Raw genomic sequence first — 25412 nt, forward strand, 5'->3', positions numbered from 1 at the left:
TTCATAGCACACAGTCATCTGGAAACTGAGCTGACCCGTCGAAGGCTGTTTTAATTGGCATTGTGTGGCATGATGGCATAAGCAGTGCAAAGCTTACATATTGTGTGGTTAGAGCCAAGGTGTGGTGTGTGTAGGGGCATGCATGCATTTTGAATGATGTGCATGATGAACTAACTGCTGTTCACATTGTCTTTATGTTTGAGGTCTCTCATCTCTTCTTACTAAATGTATCTCCCTGAGGACAGGACCACGACTTACATCTGGTGTCATTAAAATAATTCCTCATTCTTGTGACATTGCCAATGTCAGCCAATACTACTCGAGTCAATGAGTAGCATTTTTGAATTTTTGTTCAGTTTTGAACATGAAGCATCCCATCTTTATCTCTTCTCCTCTGCTTTGATTTGTGGCTGTCTCCTCCATAGGTCTATATCACTGAGCTAACCTGGGATTTATTGTTCTTTAATCCCATCCTTATCAAGTCCACATGACTTGTGGAAATGAGTTTAGCTTTGAAATTAAAGAACTGCATTTGAACCTTAAATTCAAAATTTACTGGTTTTATGACCTTGGACAAGATATGTAACTTCTTCATTCCTGTTTCCTCATTTGAGATGCTGAGTAATTGTGTGCCATTTGCCTGGCATAGACACTGTGAAGGCTGGTTGGATTGATGACATGGAGCTATGTATAGGGACTCTACACATAGTAGGCGCTTTTGTCCCTCTTTATTTAAATTCTTTTCTTCCCCAACTCATATCAGAGAAAATACATGTGCATTCTGGGCTGTCTATTAGCAGCCTGTTTGGAGTTGATGGGGAATGGAATGGTGAGCTAACCCAATTCACTTCCCTGGGAACACTATATCATGTTTCTTTGGACATTGGAAAAAAACATTAATAAGAATAACCACACTTGCCTAATTAAATACCCAAAGATAAATGTGAGTTTTCAGGAAAACTCCCCAAAGAGTCTGCGAGTTAAGTGGCATGTGAAAAATCTGAGGACATAGCATATTTTCAAAGTTATGATTTTTAAAATTGTCTCCCTCTCCATTTATTATAATAGATTCCATAAGAGTGCTCTCACAACAGCACCATTATCCCTAGTAGATTTAAAGACTATTTTACCAGTATGTTTTTCTGAAATAATTGAGTTTGCTGGAATAAACTATTCAGCTCAATATTTTTCATCTCCTTCTAATATAAATGTATTTGATTCCTATAAATCTGAGTGAGGTCAGGGAGGAAATCACACATATTTGTTTTCCACAGGGTATATGAGCTATTAAAGCATGCTGCACTTATTATAGATCATATTTGCTATTTGGCAAGATAATTTGAATGATTGAGAACACCATTTGAGAACATGTAACACCAAGAAGCAACCAGGAAGGAAAACTCAAAGCACAGTACTCCTAATAAATACTTGCAATAAAATGCTCCATGGTGACTCACACATACACTTACATATAAAATAGACCAGTCATATATCATTCTAATAATGCATGCTATTTATTATGTCTCAGAGATTATTTATTTTTCTCATTTTAGTATAGATAACATTAGTGCTTTTATTTGAACTACTTATAATTTGTGTATATTTTTTATGTCTTCTTTCCAGCGTCAAACATGTGGATATTTTCTTGGCTTTGTGTTATTTTAATTGTTTTGGCAGTGGCTGATGTGGACACAGTAGTAAAGACCACACCATACAGCAAGTTTACAAAGAAACCCGATGGGAAAGAGATGCTGAAGGGCCTAAAGCCATCCAATGGCTTCCCTCTGGACGAAGAAGAAACCCTCCTTACAGAAATGGCTGCCATGGCTGAGCCCACCACTGGCCTCTCTCCCTCAGCCACAGCCGAATCCATCACAGAACCCTCTGCCTCAGCCACTGCCAGTCTCTTTCCCTTTGAAAGCTTCTCTCTGGACACTGCTGGTTTCTTTTTGAATTGCTGCCATTGTTGTTCACTTGTCCCTGGGCAGAAAGGAGACCCTGGAAAGATGGGAGAACAAGGTACTTGAAAATGCCCAACTGAACAGCTCCAGAGAGGAGGGCTTGGGGTGTAGAATTGTTCTGAGGATTTTTGTACTGCTGTGAAAACGACAGCGATGGATGGGCTACTTGCCCTTAGGAATGTGATGGATGCAAATGAAAGTGTGGTTATTGATACATATCCAAATTGAGATAAAATGCAGTTCAGTAACCACAACTTTATTTTTTAAAAAAGATTTATTTTTTTTGTATGATTATGTGAATTTTGCCTGCATGGAGGATATCTGTGAGCCCCGTGTATGCCTGGTGCCCATAGAAGTCAGAAGAAGATACTGGAGTTATTGATGAGTGTGAGCCATCATGTGCGTGTTGAGAATTGAATCCAGGTGCTCTAGAAGAGCATTCTGTATTCTTAACCACTGTGCAAACTTCTTCAGCTTCAACCACAGCCATATTTCAAGAGTTCTTCCTATTAATCACATATGTCCTATGCCTACTGTATTGTGCAAAACCTACTGTATTAATAGTGCTGGTTGGAACTGAACCAGGAACTCCCAACTCCAGCCCTGGTGATGAGGTTTTCTAAGCAGCTCAGGCTATGACCGGTGTACTTTTTTTTTTTTTTATGGTTGATTTAAAAAATGGTAAATGAAAATTCTATTGCATGGCAAGAAAGTGTGGTGCCTGATGGGACTTTTTTTTTTTTAATGCTATTTGTAGTTAGGATTAGAAATGGAAGGGCTGTGAGTAGAGAATGAAGTGTAAAATTCAGTTTGGTCCTCATTGAAATGCGGAAGCAACATTGTCATTGCCCAGCAATTTTCTCTGTTGAACACTGTGGTTACTATTTTGAAATCTCAGATGTCTTTAATATATACATAATGAATATGATCTCAGTTTTCATGTAATGCACTCTGGCTTTTATGTGTTATGCAGTGTAGGCAACTTAAGATAAAATTAAAGATCAGAATATCAATTTTAAATTCACTATTCCCTGAAAAAACTCATAATGTTTGTGGCATCTAGCCCAAGGAACACAAAGCTGTAAAATCAGTAACTACACACCATCACTGAGCTTTTAATTGATTTAGTCTTTTGGTGGGGGGGGGGTCTCATAGAGATGTACTATTTATGTTGAGCTGGATTAAGGGGTAAACAAAATGAGATTAGAACCCCAAGATTTCCTGGCTGATGACACACTATTGGAAATGTAATGAAGCTGAGGATGTCATATTTATCAGAACTCTTCATGTCTTATTTTGTCAAGCTGCTTAAGGATGGAATGCCCAAAGTCAGGGCCAGAGAAGACATTGAGCTTCATAGCAAGAGAGCCTTTGTCTCACCTGATGACAGAGGAGACTTCATTGTTCTTGCCATTCAGCTTCTCTTCTAATTTTTGTGACATATATTTGGGAGGTGTGCCAACTTTCTAGCCTGTCTGTTCTACTCATATGTCATAATCTAGGGTTATGTCATCTGACTTAGAATGTTATGTATTTATTTATGTTATACTGTAGATTAAGCACAGGGCTTTGTACATGCTAGGCTACTGTTCTACCACGTTTTCTTTCTTTTTTTAAAAAATATTTTGTAATTTTATAAAACACCAATATTAACAGACCTGAAGTCCATACAACTCAACAAACATCTATAAAGTTAGAATAGGCACTTGGAACCTAAGCTGTAGAGCCTCATATTAAATACCACGTTTTCTTTTGGGACCATTTCCCAAAGTTGTCCATGCTGGTCTTTTAGTCACTCTGAAGGCCAAGCAGATCAGGAACTTGCCTAACTGCTACCTCAGCCTTTCAAGTAGTTGCAATTACAGTCAGGTTATCAGGCTGGGCTCAAGATCAAAAGGTTGACTCTACCACAGCCCTTTCCCAAGAAGGCTTCATTGCTTTCTTAAATCTCAATTTCAACAGTGGGAAGCAGGGTTATGTGAAAACATGATCAATATGAACATGTAATGTCAGAAATAGAGTATATTCTCTATAAACTGCTTTTGCTTCTCAGTTAATGTGGAGGGAGTATGGTTCCATCTTATGAAATTCTTTAGGCCTGATCAAGAGCATCCTGCTTTATTGAGATTCAGTTATTCTAGTTTACCATTTCTTGAAATTATTTTTATTTTTTTGAGATGAAAATATAATTGTATCATTTTCCTCTTCTTTTTTTCCTCCAAACCCTCCCATTCACCCTGCTTTGCTTTCTTCAAATTCATGGTCTCTTTTTGCTGTTGTTGTTGTTATATACATACATGTGTGTACACATGTGTGTGTACATACATACATATTCCTGAATACATAAATAGATTTGCTTAGTGATTCTTCTTCTTCCTGTGTTTCTTTCATTTGAAATCAAATATAAGAGCATCATTGAACAAATTCAAAGGAAAAGAATAAACCTACACAAATCCAAGCATTTCAACTTTTCTTCCTTAACTCTGTCTTTGGTCATGTGAATACACATATTGTAAGCATCACACGATGCATAATCTATTTCTTTCTTTTTCTTTTATTTATTCATTTTACATATTAACCGCAGTCCCCCCCTTCCCCTGAATTATCTACTTTTAAAAGTCCACTTAGATCCAATTTATGGATGAAAAACATCATGAAAACATAGAGCTACATTTAATGGCCAGAAGGCAGCTCTCCATCTTTCGCTTGATTTTGGTTCAGTTGCTGTGGATTCCCCATGTTAAGAAGAGTGGGTGATTTTACATTATTTCTAAGTCTTTATAAATACTGAAGATATTTTTACATTGCACCTGGTGATATGCTCCTGGTTCAGTGAGAATTTGGTCACCTTAGAGGTCGCAGCACTTGCCAGTGCAAAGACTGGAGGCAAAGCCAGTGGGTTCACCTTGAAAACCCATATTTCCTCCTTGTGCTCAGTTTTAAGATGTTAAAGAGAATACACCCTAGATACACATCTCATGCAGATGTTATGGTAGTCAATCTTCCTCTGGGCCCCATGTACAGCTGCATGATGCTCCTTTGTGAGCTCAGGAGTGTGCTTTGTTGTTTCCCTCAGCAGTAGACCCCCACAGAGACTTGGGAGGAGACACTGCACAGCAAATTGTGATTGACTTTCTTGTTTACACTCACCTCCTCTGCTTAATCTGTCTCTATTCCTCTTCTCCATGCAATTCTCCTTCAAATGGAGGAGACTGCTTTCAGCCCTAACCTGTACTGCAAACAATTTATTAAACATTTTCTTTTAAAAATTTATAGTTTCTTCCAAAGATGAATTCTACTGAATACGATTTTCTGTTTCATTGATTTTTTAAAAAAATTTAATTTCTATTTCATTCTATCCCATTAACCTTAATTATACTTAAAATGAAATTTTGTAATTTCATTGAGTGTGAATATCTATATGGTGAACTTTTGGAGAAATTAACCTTGAATTCCAAGTAAAAAGCAATTTTTATTCTGAAAATAGATCTGAACTTGAAGAAAGAACAATTAATTGAGTTAGGTGAGTTCTAGGTCAGTGTCTACCTGGATGAATAAGCATATCTGTGGTGGTTTGAAAGAGAAAGGCTCCCTTGGGCTCCCCTATTTACATGTTTAGTATAGTAGGCTTTCTTATGGGCCATCAATCGGCTTGCATATCACGACATGGATACTTACTGTTAATTATGAATGTTTGACCTTAGTTTATGCTTGTCCCACTAGCTCTTATAATTTAATTTAAACTGTTTCTCTTCATATACATTTTGCTTAGTGGCTTTTTGCCTTTCTTTCATTCTGTATGTCCTATTCTGTCTGTCTGGCAGCTGCCTGGATGGCTGACCCTGGCATCTCTCTGTATTTCTCTCTTGTTCTTGTTCTCTTGTCCCCCTAGCTATTCGTTTTGCCAACTAGCCCCACCTATCCCTCTGTTGCCTAGCTACTGGCTGTTGAACTTCTTATTAAATCAATCAGGTGCCTTAGGCAGGCAAAGCAACACATCTTTACATCATTAGACAAATTCAGCATAAACAAATGCAACACATCTTTACTTAGTTAAACAAATGCATTGTAAACAAATGTAATACATCTTTGCCTAGTTAAAGTAATATTCCACAATAGCTTAGTTCTTAGTTTGGGAACTATCTAGGAAGGATTAGGAGGTGTGGCCATGTTGGAGAAGAAGTATCACTGGGAGTGGATTTTGAGGTTTAAAAAATCCAAGCCAGCCTTAATCTAGAGACAGGAGAGAAGCCCTAGTCCCTACTTCACATGACCTGTCAAATCTACATGACCCCAACTGGATGGCATTCCCCTACATATGGAATTGGGGTGGGGGGATGGGAGGGGAGGGTGTTTAGAGTGCATGTGAGAGGGCAGAGAGGGTAAAAGGGAGGGAAGGAGGGAGGGAGGGCTGCGGGAAGGGAGGGAGGGAGGGAGAGGGGACTGGGATCGACATGTAAAATAATAAATCAAATTTAAAAAAAATGCTTTGACTCCAAAATTTAAGTTGAAGGACAAGTTACTGGGGAAAAGGATTTCTATTTTTATTTCCACAGAAAATGAAAAGATGTGGATTCCTTCCAGACTAATGTGGTTTGATCACGCCAGACCGCCTGAAACAGAGTACAAGCTGATTCTACATTCAAAACAGCTGGACAAAACAGCCCTACAGACTACAGCTAGGATATCTGAATCTTCTTCGAATCCCCCAAGACAGTGCCCCTTACCAGCAGGAAGTAGTTTGGAAAGAACGACGCCCAAATTCCCAAATATTGTGTATAAATGTTTGTTTTCATTTAATTGGACTTTGTTATATAAAATTAAATAAAAAATACTCTATATGCATAAAAAAAAAAATCCAAGCCAGGCCCAACCTGTCACTCTCTGCCCACTGCCTGTGGATCAGGGTGTATGTAAAGCTCTCGACTATTGCTTCAGTGTCATTCCTGTTTGTTCCCCATCATGATGGTCACATACTTTACTGCCCCCTGGAACCTTGACCCTCAAGTTAAATGATTTCTTTGATGTGGGTTGTCTTGGTGATGGTGTATTTTTACAACAATAGAACAGTAATTAAGATACTTTTTTTTTTTAAAGACACTTCAGGAAATTCTAATTCCTTTATTGAGTCTTTGTCTAATACTATTTTCTCTGAGAGTTCTCTTCTGATCCCATAAAATACAACTCATTTTATTTTTTAACTGTAATTTTACAGTGGAACCTTCTTATTTTACTTTATATCAACTATAGTGGGACAATTTCTATTTCTCCTTATACTTATCTGTTAAATGTTTATCTTGACCAAATTTTCATCCCTGTGGGGATGGTTGCATTTCTAGTACCTAGCAAGATGCCTTATTGTACACGAAATGTCACAAACAGTTCCCAATCAATGAGTAAGTGGATGAATGGGAATATCAAAGTGTTTGGTATTATGTTTTTACTTCCAATTTAGAAGTGTGGTCCTATGAGGTTAAGTGTCAGATAATCATTTTGTTTTTGTCATTTGATATAGTACTGCTTCCCTGAATCATTTGATCACTGCCATGAATATAGTGACAAGTATTAATAGGCTCAATTTATCTATTCAGGTAGTACACAATTGCAAATCAGACAAAAATATTGCCCTTAGAGCTCTGTAATGGCTTATTCACACCAGATTTTATCAATAGGACATTGACAGCTTTTGGTTTCAATAGAATAACTGTCTTTTCCCTTGAACTAATGAATTCCAAAATATAATTTTTCTAATGTGATGATTGTAAAACTTCATTTTTAGGTCCTAAAGGAGAAACTGGTGACATTGGCAGCCCAGGGCCCCCAGGAATTACTGGACCTCAAGGCCCCAAAGGCCAGAAAGGAGAGAAGGGTAAGTTACCATTCCATCTCAGGTCAAATTCAGGGAGACTCTGCATCATTTTTAAGAAGATCAGTTTGCTAAAAAAAAGAGGCTAGATTATTGAAAGTGGATTTTAAAGGTGCAAATAATTGATAAATCATCTCACATATTAATTTGACATAAAATATTAAATTTATACATGCCACTTAAAAAAACTTCCAGGTATATGGTAACCCTCCTCTCTCCCTCTCCTCCTCTCCCTCTCTCTCTCCTCTCTCTCATGCACTCTCTCACGCTCTCTCATTCTCTCTCTGTCTCTGTCTCTCTGTCTCTGTCTCTGTCTCTCTCTCTCTCACACACACACACCACACTCCAGCAGGGGATTAGGAAACAGAGGGAGAGACCTTGTTTTAGTTATTCTAAGTTTTCATTTATTTAGACAATATGTTTTGATTATATTTTTCCATCTCCCAACTTCTCCCAGATCCCCTCCTTACCCACCTAACTTCATGTCTTCATGTTCTCTCTCTCTCTCTCCATGTTCCCCAAACCAAAACCAAAACCAAGAACAGAAAGCAAAACAAACAAATCATAAAAAAAATAAATACCAAGGGAAACTCTTGAACAGCCTTTCCAGTGCTTCCTGGCCACCAGTGTGTCCCAGAGATTAGAAGTTATTTAGTATAGTCTCAGGGAAGGGGCCTTTCTTTCAGTGTGTGATCGATCTTATAGTCTTCCTTTTTTGTCACTCTAGTATTTGGGAATGAGGCCATACATGCTAGGGCAGGGCTCTTCCAATGATCTGTACACACCCAGTTAAGTTTGGATTTTTTTCCCCAACAACACAATTAAGTTAACATTAAATAACCCTAGAGCAGGCGGCCCTGCAGAGAATCTAGTTTCTGTAGAAAGCTGGATGTTAATAAGAATTTGATACTGTCTTTGGCTCACTTTGGAATCAGAGGCGGTATCACTGATGGGCAGCTGAATAAATATTATAATCTCAAAAAATAAAGGAAATAATTAAAATCACAGCAATGGTTTTACACTGCCTGGAACCTGGCAGAAGTGGACACTTATTGACTTACAACCTGTTCATCAAAGCGGATTTGTAGCTATGAACACTTTCATTGATCTTTTCCTGCCTAAGAAGTCTATAACATTGAATGCATCAGTATAGAAGGATTTCTGCCCCATAAATGCCTGGTTCTTTGTACTTAAGGTACTGTGTAGTTACAGATTCACTGGGCTATTTAGAAATTCCTCAGTGAATACTGGTACCCTATAGAAATACCTTCTATCCATCAAGCTCTGTGTTTTAGCTTTAGTGTCGTATGTCAGAAGGCCTAATATCACATATACATCACCCTCTGCATGGCTTGAGAACTACCTAACTCATTCCTGCTGGAACAGTCAGTGAAGTAATTACTCAGAAAATATGCTTAGGTAAGAGAGCACTACTCCGCACTTGTCAGTTCTGTGATTTTCATTCTTGGAAACATTTAGTCCTTTTGTGGCTGAATTATATTAGTGGGGAGCCTGTGAAATAAGGGTGAGTGATGAAGCTCCTCGGCGCTTCATACATTTTGGAAGCTAGACTTCTGGAAGTGGAAGAAAATCTGGGGAGGTGCCATGAGATAGAGTTCTTAAGAAGATGCTTTGATGAATGATCAAAGTAGAGTTTCATTCAGCCAGTCTCTATAAAGTGGCAACTCTACTTTCCTTTTACTTCCAGACTTAGCACGGACTCATGGTTAAGAATGAAAGTTAAAATCCTTCCAAAACCTTGCTAGCATGTCAGTCATCATTTAACTGAATACTTTCAATTAAGGCAATTAGTCCTCTTAGGTACATTTAAGAAATGCCAGTAATGCCCGTTGTACATGCCTTTACTCCCAGCACGTGAGAGGCAGAGGCAGGCAGATCTCTCTGAGTTCAAGGCCAACCTGATCTACATAGTGAATTTCAGAGCACCCAGGGATACACAGTGAATCTGGATCTAAATAAAATAAAATAAAATAAAATAAAATAAAATAAAATAAAGGATTCCAGCAATGCTGGGAGAAACTGGTCAGCATTCCGTTACTGACAAGGTGGGCATAGGCTTGGTCCTTCATGTCCATCCATCAGAACTTGTCAGAATACATTTAGACTTTTTTCTGGTACCCCATGAGTTAATTTGCACACTTGGTTTTGTGTGGATTAATAATAGAGAAGCCAGCTCCTTAGAAAACCAGGTCCCAGAGTGACCCATATTGGATTTCTCCACATTGTATTTTGGAAAATATCTGAATGTCTAAATCTTTTATTATCATAAATGTTTACTTCAGCTCTGTAAGAGTATACAAAAGTTATTCCAACATGCAATGAACATGGTGCATTTTGACAGTGTCTGTTAAGGGTGGTTTTTCATTCTTGGTTTGGTTTCTTTCTTTTTGGTAGTTTTAGCTGATGGATGAGTGTGGTTCTCTCTCTCTCTCTCTCTCTCTCTCTCTCTCTCTCTCTCTCTCTCTCTTTCTCTTTCTCTCTCCCTCTCTGTCTCTTTCTCTCTCTCTACCCCCTTGTTTAAACTTCTGTAGGGTTGGCAAACAAAGAAGATATTTTGACTGCCATTCAAAATTTGTAATAGGAAAAACACCAGCATACATTTGCTGACTATTAGGAATTTCATGAGGATTTTGAAGGATCATGGGAAGGCTGTGAAAAAGAGTAGTTCTGCTTCAAGGGATCAGATCTTACTCTCCTTTAAGTGGCTTACAATTAACCAGAACTCAACACTCCTAAATGTTCTTCAACACTTTTTTTTTCCCATACTGTTTTAACCTTTAAGCAATTTTTTTTATTAAGTAATGTTGGAATATGGCACATGTTAGATTTATCCCAAATGACATAGTTGCTTTGAAATTAATCCCTGTACTATTTTAGGACTAAAGGGAGAACGGGGGGACCAAGGAGCAGGTGGTGTTCCAGGATACCCAGGAAAGCCAGGAGAGCAAGGTAAAGTCCAATCTACCATATGAGGATCCCAGTACAGGACAGGCAAGCCCTGTCTCTTCCTGTTTGGAAAATTGGGAATGGCAAGTTTTACACTAAGACTCTCTGTATTTTAATAACTCAATGTACTCATTGGATGGGGTGAGCCTAGGAGTTGAGACATTAGGCAAATAGTCTGTTTTCCCTTTCTTGAGCTATCATGAGGAAAGGTATCTGTGTTTCCATTTCTGCACCCATAAGACTTTGGATGCAGATGGCTAAAACAGAGATTGAAGGGCTTACATGAGTTGGGCCAAATGCAAAAGCTAGTGGAATAAATCAGTTCTGTATTATCTTAAAAGTGAAGGGAAAAAAATCGGAAACATTATTGTTAATTGAAAACCTTAGGTATTCTCTTTCTGAGAACATGGCATGGTAATTACCGTTCACTACATTTAATGACTCCTAGAAACAGACACTACAGAGACAAGAACAAAGCTTACAGGTCCTATTGGTTGTTATTATTTTAATATTTTATGTCTACGGTAATAGAATGCTGTCATAGCTTATATGATTATTAAACATTATTTTACTTTTCCATTTCAGGTGGACTCGGTCCCAAGGGAGATAAAGGAAACATCGGCTCGGCAGGAACAAAAGGACAAAAAGGCTCCAAAGGGGACCTGTGTGGGAATGGCACTAAAGGAGAGAAAGGGGACCCTGGGGCCTCTGGTGCCCCTGGCTTCACTGGAGAGCCAGGGGCCAAGGGTGAAAAGGGAGGTGTTGGGGAGAAAGGCTATCGTGGAGATTCTGGGGAGAGGGGAGAAAAGGGGCAGAAAGGCGAGGCAGGGATGAAGGGAGAAAAGGGTAATAGAGGAGATGCTGGGGCAGAAGGCAAAGGCGGCTCAGATGGTCTACCTGGACCCAGAGGCGATCCTGGTCCTAAGGGAGAAAAAGGAGATACAGGTCCTCCTGGTTTTACTGGACCTGCGGGGCCAAAGGGTGAGCTTGGGAGCAAAGGGGCTAGAGGGCCTACTGGGAAGAAGGGCTCCCGGGGTATCAAGGGCTCCAAAGGAGAGACCACTCAAGTTCCACAGTCGGCATTTAGTGCCCTTTTGTCCAAGCCCTTTCCTGCCCCAAACATCCCTATCAAATTTGACAAGATTCTCTCTAATGACCAGGGGGATTATAGCCCCATCACTGGAAAGTTTAACTGCAGTGCTCCAGGGACATATGTCTTTTCCTATCATGTCACTGTCAGGGGCCGACCTGCTCGAATCAGCCTCGTGGCCCGCAACAAGAAACAGTTCAAGTCCAGAGAGACACTCTATGGTCAGCAAGTAGACCAGGCCTCCCTCCTCCTCATTCTGAAACTGAGTGCAGGAGATCAAGTGTGGCTAGAAGTGTCAAAGGACTGGAACGGACTGTATGTTGGCCCTGAGGATGACAGCATTTTTAGTGGGTTCCTTCTGTACCCAGAGGAAACTCTCAGAAAGTCACCATAAATTCGGGTTTTGGACACTGCACTTTTGATTTAGTCTATTAATCTTGAGTAGAAGTCTTAAAACTTTGATTTTTCATGATTATAAACGCGATACAGAAACATTTAAAAAATGTGCAACACAGAGTCAACTGCTCCTATTTCAAAGCATCTCCTTTAAAGTAATCATATGTCTTTGAGAACACATCTATTAAGTTTGTAGCTAACATTTTCACTTAGCATTATAATGAAATTACTGATGCCATTTAAGGAATTAATAACTATGAGGTTTATAATTGAAAAGCATTTATGTGATGGTTTGAATAAGAATGGCTCCCATAGGTTCATATATATTTGAATGTTTGGTCACAGGGAGTGAAACTGTTTGAAAGAATTAGGAAGTGTGGCCTTGTGGCAGGAAGTTTGTCACTAGGGGTGGGCTTTGAGGTTTCAAAAGCCCATGACAGGCCTAGTCTCTTTCTCTCTTTCTGCTTGCTGCCTGCACATCAAGATGTCAAGCTCTCAGCTATTTCTCCAACATTATGCCTGTCTGCTTCCTACTGTGATGGTCTTGTACTCTACCACTCTCTGGAACCATGAGCCCCAAATTAAAAACTTTCTATATGAGAGTTGTCTTGGTCATGGTGTTTCTTCATATCAATAGAACACTGACTAAGACAATTGTAGCTGGAGTTTCTGTTCCACCTGGTATCCTTCTAAATATTTTCTTTTGTCTCATATAATGACACATCACCCTATTTTGTGTGAATGTCAGATCAGCAGCTGACAGACCATGATGACAGCTCTTTCACAAAGTCCCTGATTCTCTTGGAAGAGTTGCCTTTCAACACAATAGGGGCATTCTCCTTTCAGTTTTAATTCAAGGAAAAAATACACAGGCAGTGTGGCGAAGAATCAGCAAAACAGCTTTAAAATGTATTCATGTGTAAGGATTTGCACCTAAGCCTACATTATGTAGACTAAGGTTAGGTGTAAAAAAAGAAAATTGATAAAGATGTCACTCATTAACTATTCATCAAATTGTTGTGCATAGAACTGAATGTCCCCAAGAGACTCAAGAACAGAATAAAATCAGTATTGATCAAAATTTCAGCCCTTTCTCCATGACAGAACATTTAATTAGGATACACTCTTTGGCATCATTATAATTATCTCTATAATAATTAATTCCAGTTATTCAGTGATAACATTTTGGGAACAGGTGGGGGTAGGAAATTCATTTGCAAAGTGAATGTCGAGTAACTGAATATTGGATAATTCAGCAGTTTCGCTCTTTTATAAAAGTGAAATTTATTGAATCCAAATGGAATTTGCTTTTGCAGAGGTATAGTTATACAGATTTGCAAATCTCTGTGTGCCAAGCCAGGAAATGGGTGCTGAGAAATTTTTTTGCCAACTTGGGCAGGCACATTCGCTTATGAGATCCTCATCCATATGTATATTACCAGAGTGTTTCCCAAACAGTTCAGAGGAGTGCCATTTCTAGGTGATATTGTGAATCACTAGAAAAAAGGAGCTTCAATGTTAAACAAATGTTGGAAGTGCTATATAACATACATACATACATACATACATATGAAATGTAGTCTCTGATATTTGTCTAGGAAATAAATTAGTTTCATTTTGTTCTACTCAATGACCCTTAGAATATTGTTGGTTTTCAATACATTTCATGAACAATGTTCTTTGGGATGTTAATTTTGGAAATGTAGCATTAGTTTCTTATCCAATAATTTTCTTCAGTGTACACCAGATTGTGATTTAGTTATGGCTATGCCTGTATTTTTATAGAGGAAGAATGGTTGGCTTGCAAGTTATTGAAATCAGTTACACCTTATTTGAAATCCATCTTTCCCAATTTAGGTATTAAAGAGTGAAGTGATTCAGGAATTTAGAGTTTTATCTCTTGCTTTTGATTCCTATGTTTGTTGTTTTCTTAAATCTATATTATTGTTTTGTGTGTATGAGTGATTTGCCCACACAGACGTTTGTGCACCATGCTTGTGCTTGGTACCTGAGGATGCCAGAAGGTGGCATTAGATCCCCAGGAACAGGAGTTACAGACAGTTTGTGGGCTGTCATTTAGTGTTGGGATTCAAACTTGGGTCCTCTGGAAGACCATTGAGTGCTCTTAACAACTGAGCCATCTCTCTAGCTCTTTTTCCTCTCCTTTATGCCACATCTAACACTGAGTTTGAGGAGGATGAACCAACTAGCACAGGAAGATAGAGTAATAAAAATCCAAACACAAACACATTAGAGATGAAGACAATTGGGCAGAGGGCCAGCAAGGGAGTAATTCACATGTAAGTTTTAAGGTATCTGACAGTGTTTTACATGTTTGTAATGGGCATTTTATAGGAAGTCTAAAATGTTCAGGGTTACTTAAGACTGATGGTAATTATGAACATTTTACAAGATATCTAAAACAAAGCAGATGCTGCTTATAGAAATTGTTTTTTGATACTTCAAACTATGAGGGTAGAACAATGGTACAAGTGTTCCCTTCTTTGAATATATCATGTGTGTATTAAATAGACTCTCTATCCTAAGGATTTAGATTCTGCATCTGTCCTACTCATACCCTTATGACTATCTATCAATGGCCATTTCTGAATGTAGTGCTGAACACCAAACTACATAGATAGACAAGAATGATATTGACACCTAAAGCTTAGCACAACCAAGTCAAATTCTGAGATTCTCATACCCTTCAAGTCACATAAGGTCTACTACTGCTACTATTTGTCCAGAATACAAACCTTGTATCATTTGAAGTTTTCATTCATACCTAAGTACACTTAATGCTTCAGAGTCTATCCAGAGTTTGATGATGTTCTCCCAACTTCACTGCCATTAACTTTAGTCAGGTTATAATAATTTATATTCTAGTTTATCAAAATAACCCCCTAACTGAATACCTCCAACATTTAAAGGAAATGGGCATGACAGACTACATGTTTAAATATTTAAGACATAAATAAAGGAAACAAATGATTCTTTATTGTCTACTTCTCTAGTTCAAGTATATGCTGTTTATTGAAAAATCTTTTGAAAGCTAAGTTTTTATTAATATGAGCTATAGTAAACAAGATAAAGAGAGTGAATGAATGTTTACATGGGCATGCTAGGATTGGATGAATAAATAAAATAAATATACTAATTCCTAAATTATTTATTTTTCATAGATGTCATTTTTTTCAAAGCTTAATTTCATAAAAATCTGATATATCTCTTTAGACAATCTTCTAATTGACAATTTTGTCAAATTAATCATCTTTGTTGATATTCTTAGCAATTTAAAAAAATTCTATCAATTTGGAAAAACTTCACTTTTCTGAATTTATAATAAAACTTAGGCTGGGCCTGGTGACACACACTTTTAACCCCACACTTGGGAGGCCATACAGAGAAATCCTATCTGGCAAAACCAAAAACCAAACCAAACCAAACCAAACCAAACAAAAACCTCTCAGAAATGAACTGGGAATTTACATATAGCAGTCAAATATTGCAACAGGGGTTAGATAAAATGTATTACATTGTTATACACAAGTTGCAAAACATTTAAATTTTATCATATAAACTCATGTTTGTTTATATTACCATTCCACTATCTTCAAATAATAATTTTAGAACTTAAATCCTTGTGAATTCTCTTTGACTGATTCATATCTCCAACCCTGGACTTATTCAAATACAAATTTGAGTCATATGAAGAGTTAAATATTGGAGTATATCCTTTGACTATTAACCTTTGAAATTGCCATGTAGTCTGAAGGTCTGTCAAGAATAGTGGTGTAGGTTATCTTGTAAGATGTTTCAGGTAACCACATGCCCATCCTTTCCTCTCATTTAAACTTTTACCCAGATACCATCTTTAAGAGAATGCTCGAATCATTCAGTTTTCAGTTGCAATCTTCACATTCCGACTTGTCTCTTCACTCTTACATGGTATATGCCTAACCTATGGATTTTCTTAATTATCCCAGAAAGTATGTTCCATAAAGCCAAGGATTTCCAACTTTTATTTAAATAATCTTTTTTCCCTCATACAATATATTCTGATCATGGTTTCCATTGCCTTATCTCTTCCCAGATCCTCTCCACATCTCCACCTATAGAACCCCATACCTTCTTTCTCTCTCTCTTTCAAAACTAAAAAGGCAAATAAAACAAGACCAGATAAACAACTTAAACAGATATATAAACCCCTACTGAAATAAATTTAGTAATTAAAAGTTTCCCACCCAAAAAAGGTCATGGCCAGATGGAGTCAATGCAGATTTCTACCAGACCTCCAAAGAAAGTTAGTGTCAATACTCAAATTACTCTGCAAAACAGAAACATAAGGAATATTGCCAAATTATTTTATAGGAAGAATCAATTACTTAAAGCACAGAAAGACCCAACAGAAAAGGAACATTACAGACCATTTTCTCTTATGAACACAGATGTGAAAATTCTCAACAAAATACTTGCAAACTCAATGCAAGAATACATCAAAAAAATTGTCCATTATGATCAAATAAGCTTCATTCCAGAGATGCAGGGAAGGTTCAATATATGAAAATCAATAAATGTAATCCACCACATGAACAGACTCAAATATAGAAACCACATAATTATTTCATCAGATGCAGAAAAGACCATCAACAAAAAAAAACAATATCCCTCCTGGAAGACATTACACTCCCTGTGAAGTGGGGGGGGGGATAGGGTGGGACAGGGGTTTGGGGGCATGGGAAGGAGGAAGTAAGGGAAGGAAAGAGGGAGGGAATGAGGGAAGGAAGGAGGGAGGGAGTAAGAGGGACCTGGGATTGCTATGTAAAATAAGAAAAAAAAGTTAATGGAAATAAAAACATCTTTTAATAGTAAAAGTTCTGGAGAGACTAGACTAGTAGTACAAGGGGCATATCTTAACATAATGAAGACAATTTGCAGCAAGCTCACAGCCAACATCAACCTAATCAGAGAGAAATTCAGAAACAAGACAAGGATGTCCCCTTTTTCCATACCTATTCAATGTAGTGCTTCAAGTCTTAGCTAGAGCAATAAGATAATTGAAGTAGATCAAAAGAATACAAACGGGAAAGGAAGAAGTCAAAGTATTGTTGTTTGTATATAATATTATTTTATACCCTAAAAATTCCACCAAGAAACTTCTACAACTGATAAACATTTTCAACAAAGTATCAGGATACAAAACTAACAAAAACTTTGTAGCCTTCATTTATACAAAGAATGTCAAATGACTGAGAAAGAAATGTAGGGAAACAATATCTTTCACAATAGCCTCAGAAACAGTATGTTGGTGTAACTCTAGTTGAACAAGTGGGAAAAATATATAATAAAATCTTTAAGACACTGAAGAAAGAAATCGAAGACATCAGAAGATGGAAAGATATCTCATGATCACACATTGATAGGATTAATATAGAGAAAATTACCATTCTACTAAGAGCAAACTACAGATTCAATGCAATGCCTATCAAAATTCTAACACAATACTACACATAATTTGAAAGGACAGTTTTCAGCTTCATATGGAAGCATATGAAACATAAAACAGGATAGCTAAAACAATTTTGAAAAATAATGCTATTTGTATCACCATCTCCAATCATAAATTGTAATGAAGAGCTGTGTTAGCAAAACAGTGTGGTATTGGCATAACACCAGATACATTGAGCAATCGAATTAAAGACCCAGACATAAGACCACACACCTATGGAAACATGATTTTTGAGAAAGAAACCAGAAACACTCACTGGAAAAAATAAGAAATATCTTCAACAAACTGTGTAGGTCAAACTAGACAGATGATTTGTACTCATTATCCTTCACAAACTCAACTTCAATGGATTCAAGACCTCAGCCTAAGGGTAGACAGACTGAATCTGATAGAGAAAAAGTAGAGAACATCCTTGAATTTGAATTCACCAGCACATGACAAGACTTTCTGAACAGAACATAGGTACTAAGAACAACAATTAATATATGGGACCTCATGAAAACGAGAGAGAAGCTTCTGTACTAAGTAAAAAAAAAAAAAAAAAAAAAAAAAAAAAGAATAGTTCAGGACATTCCTTCTACTAATCCCTTCACCATGCCTACATGCAACTGTCCTGCCTATGGTCCTAAATAAGCCTCCCCTGAGAAAATAAAATTTGTCAGCTTTATCAGAAAAAAAAAAAAAAAAACACTGTCAGTCAGACAAACAGACAAAGCAGCAGGCTCCAGAATGGAAAGACCTTAAAGACCTTTACCAATCACATTTGACTCATGCAAATATATTAACAATAAAAAACTGGACACCAAGAAAACAACCTAATTAAAAATGGGGCACAGGACTACACAGAGAATTCTCAAGAGATGAAACTCAAATGGCTGAGTGACACTGAAGGAAATGTTCAATGTCCTTAGTCATCAATGCAAATGCAAACTACTTTAAGATTCCATTTCACGTCAGTCAGACTGGCCAAGATCAATAAAACAAATGGCAGCTCTTGCTGGTGAGGATGTAGGGTAAGGTAAACATTCATCTATTGCTGGTGAGAATGCAAACTTGTACAGCCACTATGGAAATCAATGTGGTGGTTCCTCAGGAACAGATAGACTTCAAGATCCAGCTATGGCACTCTTGGGCATATACTCAAAGGACTCTACATCCTATTACAGAGACACTTGCTCATTGCTGCTCTATTCATAATAGCCAGAGACTGGAAACAGCCTTGATTCCCACCAACAGGAAAATGTGGTACATTTACACAATGGGATGTTATTCAGCTGTTAAAAAATGAAATAATGAAGTTCATAGGTAAATGGATGGAATAAAAACAAAAAGACAAAACAAAAAATCAAAACCAAAACAAATAACCCCCAAAACCATATGGAGCGAGGTAATCCAGATCCCAAAAGCCAAATACGGTATGTACTGTATTCTCTTATATGTGAATGTTAGCTTTTAAGTTTTGATAGTCATGCTATAATCCATGTAACTTTATCTCCCAATGAAGGGGAAATAGAATATATAATGATGGGAATGGTAGTAGAAGTGAGGGTTAGATCGAGAGGTGCAGGGAAGAGGGGTTAAGGGAGGGAATTTGGGGATGTGAAGCTAACACTAGAAGCCATTAGGTGGGGTTATATGAACACCCCTACGGTAGAAGCTTCTTAATACACACACACCCATGCGCATGCATGCACGCATGCACACATGCACATACATATGCACACACACATGCAATCTAAATGGAGTCACCAAATCGCTCCAACTAGACATATTTTACCAGCAACTAAAACCTCCAGTGCCAGGAGCCAAAAGGATCCATAGAAACCCCCAAACTATCAGGGTATTGTCAAGGCTATTGGTTGTTCTCCACAAACTGATGGTTAGGACTTACTGCTGAAAATAACACCTGCATATATGACTGAACACAAAAAAGACATGCTAGTACCTAAATAAAGCCTTTACCCTTAGTTACCAGTGGTCATGGTACTAGAAAGGACTCTTCATGCTACCAGAGGAGAAAGGAAAACACTATCCCAGATACAAACTCTTCAATCTATAATGGTGACTGGACAGCATGAAACTCTGGTGCTATAGAGACACAAAAGTTGTGGTAGTAAACAATCAATATCTGATTGGATTTAAGGCCTTCTCTATGAGATGGAACCCATGCCTGATGCTGTTAGGGTGGCCAAGAACCTGAGTCTGGATAGTTCATGGACTTAGGGAAAAACCAAATACTATTATTCTGCTACAGGAATGTATCAATAAAATGACTCATAACAGTATTTTGTTGTAGCCATAGATCAGTGTCTATCAGCCATTATCAGAGAAGCTTCCTCCTACAGTAGATGGGAACAAATACAAAGACTCATAACTGGACAATGTACATAGAGTGGAAGACTTTGGAACAGTCAGTCCTAGATGGGATGTCTTCATAAAATTCTTCCCCTCAGAGCACTCTGGAAGAGGAGGAAGAAAGACTGTCAGAGTCAATAGAATTGGATAACACTAAGAAAACAGCATTTTCCAGACACAACAGGACTGGTGCACACATAAACTTACAGAGATTGCAGCAGGATGCACAGATATTGCCCAGGTCTAAGCCAAAAATAGTTCCAGTCCTGAGAGGGGAAAGTGGACATGTGCTTCCATCCCTAACCATAAGCTATCTCCAAGTGTCAAAGCCTTGCAAAGGAAAAATTAGTTTTCTCCTGTGAAGTCTCTGTGGGTGCATAAACCACAGCTAAGGGCAGGCCCCATGCTCAGCAATAGATAGGCTGACACAAAATGAACATAATATGAACATAATGGTATTTTTGCAGATTTTTTTGGTCTTATAATACTTTGGGCATTTTCTACCTTACTTGCCTTTTACTTATTGATTATGATTTTTGATTTTTTGTTTGTTTGTGTTTGTTCCTTGTGCTTTTTTTTTTTTTTTTGCCTGTTTGCCGTTTTATCATTAGTGTCAATATATTAAAACATGATGAGTGAGAAGGTTGAAATCCAAACTTGCAAAGCAGTAGATCTTCCCACAAGGTGGCACTCACAGATTATCTTTATTTGGTGTCTGTCTTTATTTTATAAAGAAAAAGCCCTATCCACTTTCTCAACCCCTAAACACTCATTTTGTAAAGCAGATAAAATGATGACGAAGGCCTTACTATTAAGGACCTGTTTTCTATTTTGTTGTGTTTAGAACACGCTTCCCCACTCTGTTGAGATGTGGGCTTGGGGCAGATCTCTGCAGTTGCCATGAGAAATTTATAATCAAAGAAAAGCAGCTGTTGTTCTGGGAGAAGGCTCTCCACATTCTTATCACCCAGGCTTGCACCAACAAGGTCAGCCCGAGTCCTGGATGCAAACCCAGCAAAAAGCTTTTAAAATGGGACAGGCAGGTTAGAGTTTAAGAATATTGTGAAGCTTGAAAGGCATTTTGGAGAAGGCAAAACTGAAAAAAAAAATGCGCTGTGCACAATTAAAGTGAGAAGGACGACAGTGGGAATGATGGAGTAAGGCTGACTAATGTTTCTTGGGTATTCACATTGTGCCTTGTACAGGGATTTGCATGTGTTGGGGGTATCCTGAGGGCTACCCATCACTTCAGTGGACTGAAGCATAGTGTAGTAAAGCAATGTTCCAACAGACCCACTTGGGAAATGGGGAGCCATGGACCCTGCTTACTGAATCTAGAAATCACACAGACTCCTAGGCAGAAGAATGGCATGTAATTATTTTAAAAACTTGGCTGTTTAAGATCTCGCATGGAAAGGGGCTGACTGTATCTCAAGGCTAACACTGCCAGGGGAGAGGCATGATACCTCATCAGGGGACAAGAAATAGAAGTTGTGTAAAACTGAAGATGATTCCAACAGTCCCAACCCTAGGGTTCTGTGATTAATTTAGTTTATAACAGTGGTTCTCAACCTCCCTAATGCTGTGACCCTTTAATATAGTTACTCATGTGGAGGTTACTTCCAACCATAAAATTATTTTCATTGCTACTTCATAACTGTAATCTTGCTACTGTTATGAATTGTAATGTAAATATCTTTTATAGAAGATATCTGCTTATTTGACTCCTGTGAAAGAGAATGCTCCATCCCACCAAAATGGTTGCTACCCACAGGTTGAGAACCACTGGCTTGTGAGTTGTTTTGGTGGATCAATTAAAGAATACTTGATTCTTTTACTAACCAGGATAAAAACATATTTATTAGTGTTTGAAATCTAAGAATCACATTAAGTCTAATAGAGAGCAAATGAATCACTAGCATTTTCATTGTCTTTCCTTTTGAGGTAAGAATTATAATGGTTAGCATCTCACTTATCTTGAGCCGGAGGGAGATGCTGAGGACATTGGATTCCCAGTGTTTTGCTCTCTGAATATTTATTAATTTATTTGAGATTAACATGCTGGTACTTGATACTTAGGATGGATCATAAAGCAACAGAGAGGAAGAAAAACCTCTCTATTTTCATAGAGCTCAAGAAGAAAAGAAATGGGAGTGCTTTAAACTTTTGGTTACATGGGTTTGAGATTAACATGCTGGTACTTGATACTTAGGATGGATCACAAAGCAACAGAGAGGAAGAAAACCTCTTATTTTCATAGATCTCAAGAAGAAAAAAAATGGGAGTGCTTTAAACTTTTGGTTACATGGCATCCTTAGAGGATGATACATACTTTGGGGGGAAATGAAGTGGTGAGAGAGACTGAGAGTGGGGGTGGGAAGAAGGGGACTTGGAAAGGGCCTCATCAAGAAGGTAATGTTTGAGCCAGGCTGCAGAGAAGTCAACAAGTGTCAACTTGGGAAAACCAGATGATTATACAGACAGCATTCCTGATGGAGGGGCCTGCCTAACCAAGAGCCCAATTAGTCTGTGGTGGCAATGTGGTCAAGGACATGGGAAGTGGAGTGAGGCCTAAAAGGCAACAAAGGAGCCAGACTCATAGGCCTTTTGGGTTCTTGTGACTTGAGATTTCACCCTGAGTTTGTGGATATGTAATATGCTCCCTTATTCCTTTAAGGATTAGGTACGTGCCCCACCCTCAGTACTGTTACAATGACATTGTTAGTTCCTTCAGCGCTTACAGCAGTTGCAGTGCAGCCTTTCTTGAGGCTATGTCTTTCATGAAGACATCCGAATAAAGGCCCTTGCCATTCTGATCTTTAGGAGTCACACAGACAGACAAAACTCAGGGGACAGCACTTCACCTGTTGGACACAGCTTTTCAGGGCCTTAGCGCAGCTCAGTGCCATTCTCTGTGAAAGCTAAACTTTGCTCCTGTTCTGTCTCAGGGATTTAGTTTTACATCTTGTTTTCAAGTTTGCTTCTGGAGACCCAACAAGCGACAATGAGAAAGTAGCAGATGGTCTGCTCATTTACTCTGCCATTTCCTGCTTTCCCTTTGCCCTGAGATGGTGCCCAAAGAATAGACATATGAGAAGACTAAGATAAGAACCCTGCTGGAGGTTTTGGCCTTGATGGCTCTTCCTGAGGAACTGCTGCTGTGTGACTGTGGTCCTTAAGAGCACAGTCAGGAACCTGAACTCTGGCTTAAAGTTTCACTTACTTAACACCTTACCTAGTGAAAACAAAACCTGTCTGTGCCTAGTTATCTTCATCTGTAAAATAATTTTAGTGCTATAAGTGAGTTTGTTTTGCAAAACTCAGGACTGTGTTTGATGCATAAGTGCTAAACACGTGTTTGTTTGATAAATGAGAAAGTCGGCTGTATTGATTCAAATATGACAGGGGTTGTATTTCATGTGTGGATGAGACTCTTGCACTAGCCAGTATACATGATATTTTCAGATATTGGGTTTCTATGAAGGTGGGAGGTAAAACCAGGACAGGCTTGGAGTCAGTGTAGGACAGGGATGGTGGTATTGGGGGAATAGGAGCTGTGCATTTAATCATGGCTTCCCTACCAAACAAAATCTAGTACAGTGTGGTTTTTAGAGGACATGGAAAATGTTACTCTTCTGAAATGAGACTGTGACTCACTCTTCAAAACATTCAAAATAGAGTAACTATGTCACAGTGCATGGCTTCACCCTCATATTTAGTTTCCCAGGGCCCTTGTCTTTGATGCCATGTGTTACTTACATACCTGAACAAAGTACTGAATGAGGGCCCACCTCAAGATGGATGTTTTGCTGATCTGAAGTGTAATGACAGTGATAAATGGGACCTCCCAGTGGACCATAGCAAGGGTTAGCCATGGGAAATTGCATCGGCTCGGTGATTAAGGCAACATCAGCAGTTGGAAGACAGGAGCAGAGCAGGTGGCCTTGGTCCTGTTGCTGCCTCATCTGATCCGTCTCTCTGCGTGATGAGTGTGAGCTGTGTCTGCCTCCCCTGCACACACCATCCCCTCCTGCTTCTTTTCTTTTCCTGGAAGGATAAATGAGCACCAAGAAATTTGGAACATCCAGATTATTCAATGCCACGGCTGTCACCAAAGCAGCACGCCCACTCTCCTTGGAAGTTGAATGCAAGTGAAAATCGCTTCTGGCGAAAGGTTTTGTGAAGGTCTTACTCATTTGTTTTAATTCAAGAGAAATTAATGAGCACCTACTATGTACCAGGCACCAGGGCTGATGCCAGGAACACAAAGATGAATGAGATAATTTCTTGTCTTCAAGGAAGTCACAGTCGAATGGATGAATCAGCTAAGTCAAAGCAGTGATTGCTCCACTTTGTGTGTGTGTGTGTGTGTGTGTGTGTGTGTGTGTGTGTGTGTATGTGTGTGTGTCTGCAGTTGCCAAAGACCCAAGCACCATGGCTATTATTGGACAAACTGAGAAAACACTTAATCCAGGAAGTTGGTTGATTGATGTTCTTATTAACTACCCCAAAGAGTACTAGGTGAGCAATTTATTTCAAAAGGTTGAGTCTTAGCAAGAGAAAAAATATTAAACAAAAAACCCAAGAACAACATTTTTACAATTGGGTATTGCCTTGGGGGACCCTAAATCTTGTTTCTGAGACCATGGATTGATAAAGAGAGAAGAGACTAAGGAACTCTAGAGGGAAATCAGAAGTTGAGCCCTGCAAGGGCGAAGAGAGGAATTATTATTGTTGCTCTCACCTGAGCCCAGAAAGATGTTGATAGTCATCTCACCAGATCCTATTGAGAGAAACTAATTCATGTCCCTTATGATCAACAGTGTGCTGTGTGCTGTATGTGGCCCCCACAGCCATACTACTATACTAACATTCTTATCAAAGATTACTGCCTTAAAAACTTAATTGGAATATGGTGCACTGATAGGAAAATATCCAAATACTGCATTTTTTTTGCTTATAAAATTTATCTTTCTGTGTACATGTGTGTATTCTGTGTGTGCATGTTGGGATATGTGCACATGTGGAGGCTAGAGGCCAACCTCAGCCTCTGTTCTTCATGCACCACCTACTTTGATTTTGTGAGACATGGTCTCCCATTATCCTGTAGCTCAACAAGGAGGTTAAGCCTACTGCTCTAAGAAATGATCTGCTTGTCTGTGTTTCTCAAGTGCTAGAAGTAAAAGCATACTCCTGGATTTTCTATGTAAGTGCTGGGGGTCTAAAATAGTTCCTCATGCTTCCTCATGCTTGTATGTTTACCACAAG

General features: G+C 38.5%; 1 protein-coding gene across 1 annotated transcript; it reads left to right on the forward strand.

Moving 5' to 3' along the window:
* Positions 1 to 1631: 1631 nt before the first annotated feature.
* On the forward strand, positions 1632 to 12278 carry Otol1 (otolin 1). The gene is made up of 4 exons (XM_051199444.1): positions 1632 to 2019; positions 7741 to 7830; positions 10726 to 10797; positions 11380 to 12278. The coding sequence occupies exons 1-4, from the start codon at positions 1632 to 1634 to the stop codon at positions 12276 to 12278; spliced, it is 1449 nt and encodes a 482-aa protein (XP_051055401.1).
* Positions 12279 to 25412: the final 13134 nt, after the last annotated feature.

This window comes from Phodopus roborovskii, unplaced genomic scaffold (assembly GCF_943737965.1).
Source record: "Phodopus roborovskii unplaced genomic scaffold, PHOROB, whole genome shotgun sequence".
In the NCBI taxonomy this organism is placed as follows: Eukaryota; Metazoa; Chordata; class Mammalia; order Rodentia; family Cricetidae; genus Phodopus; species Phodopus roborovskii.

Excerpts from the sequence above, each read along its gene's own strand:
- Otol1 (XM_051199444.1), top strand. The coding sequence starts at position 1,632 with ATGTGGATATTTTCTTGGCTTTGTGTTATTTTAATTGTTTTGGCAGTG. Across the intron at positions 7,831-10,725 it reads AGGCCAGAAAGGAGAGAAGG|GACTAAAGGGAGAACGGGGG; the intron begins GTAAGTTACCAT and ends GTACTATTTTAG. Across the intron at positions 10,798-11,379 it reads AGGAAAGCCAGGAGAGCAAG|GTGGACTCGGTCCCAAGGGA; the intron begins GTAAAGTCCAAT and ends TTTCCATTTCAG.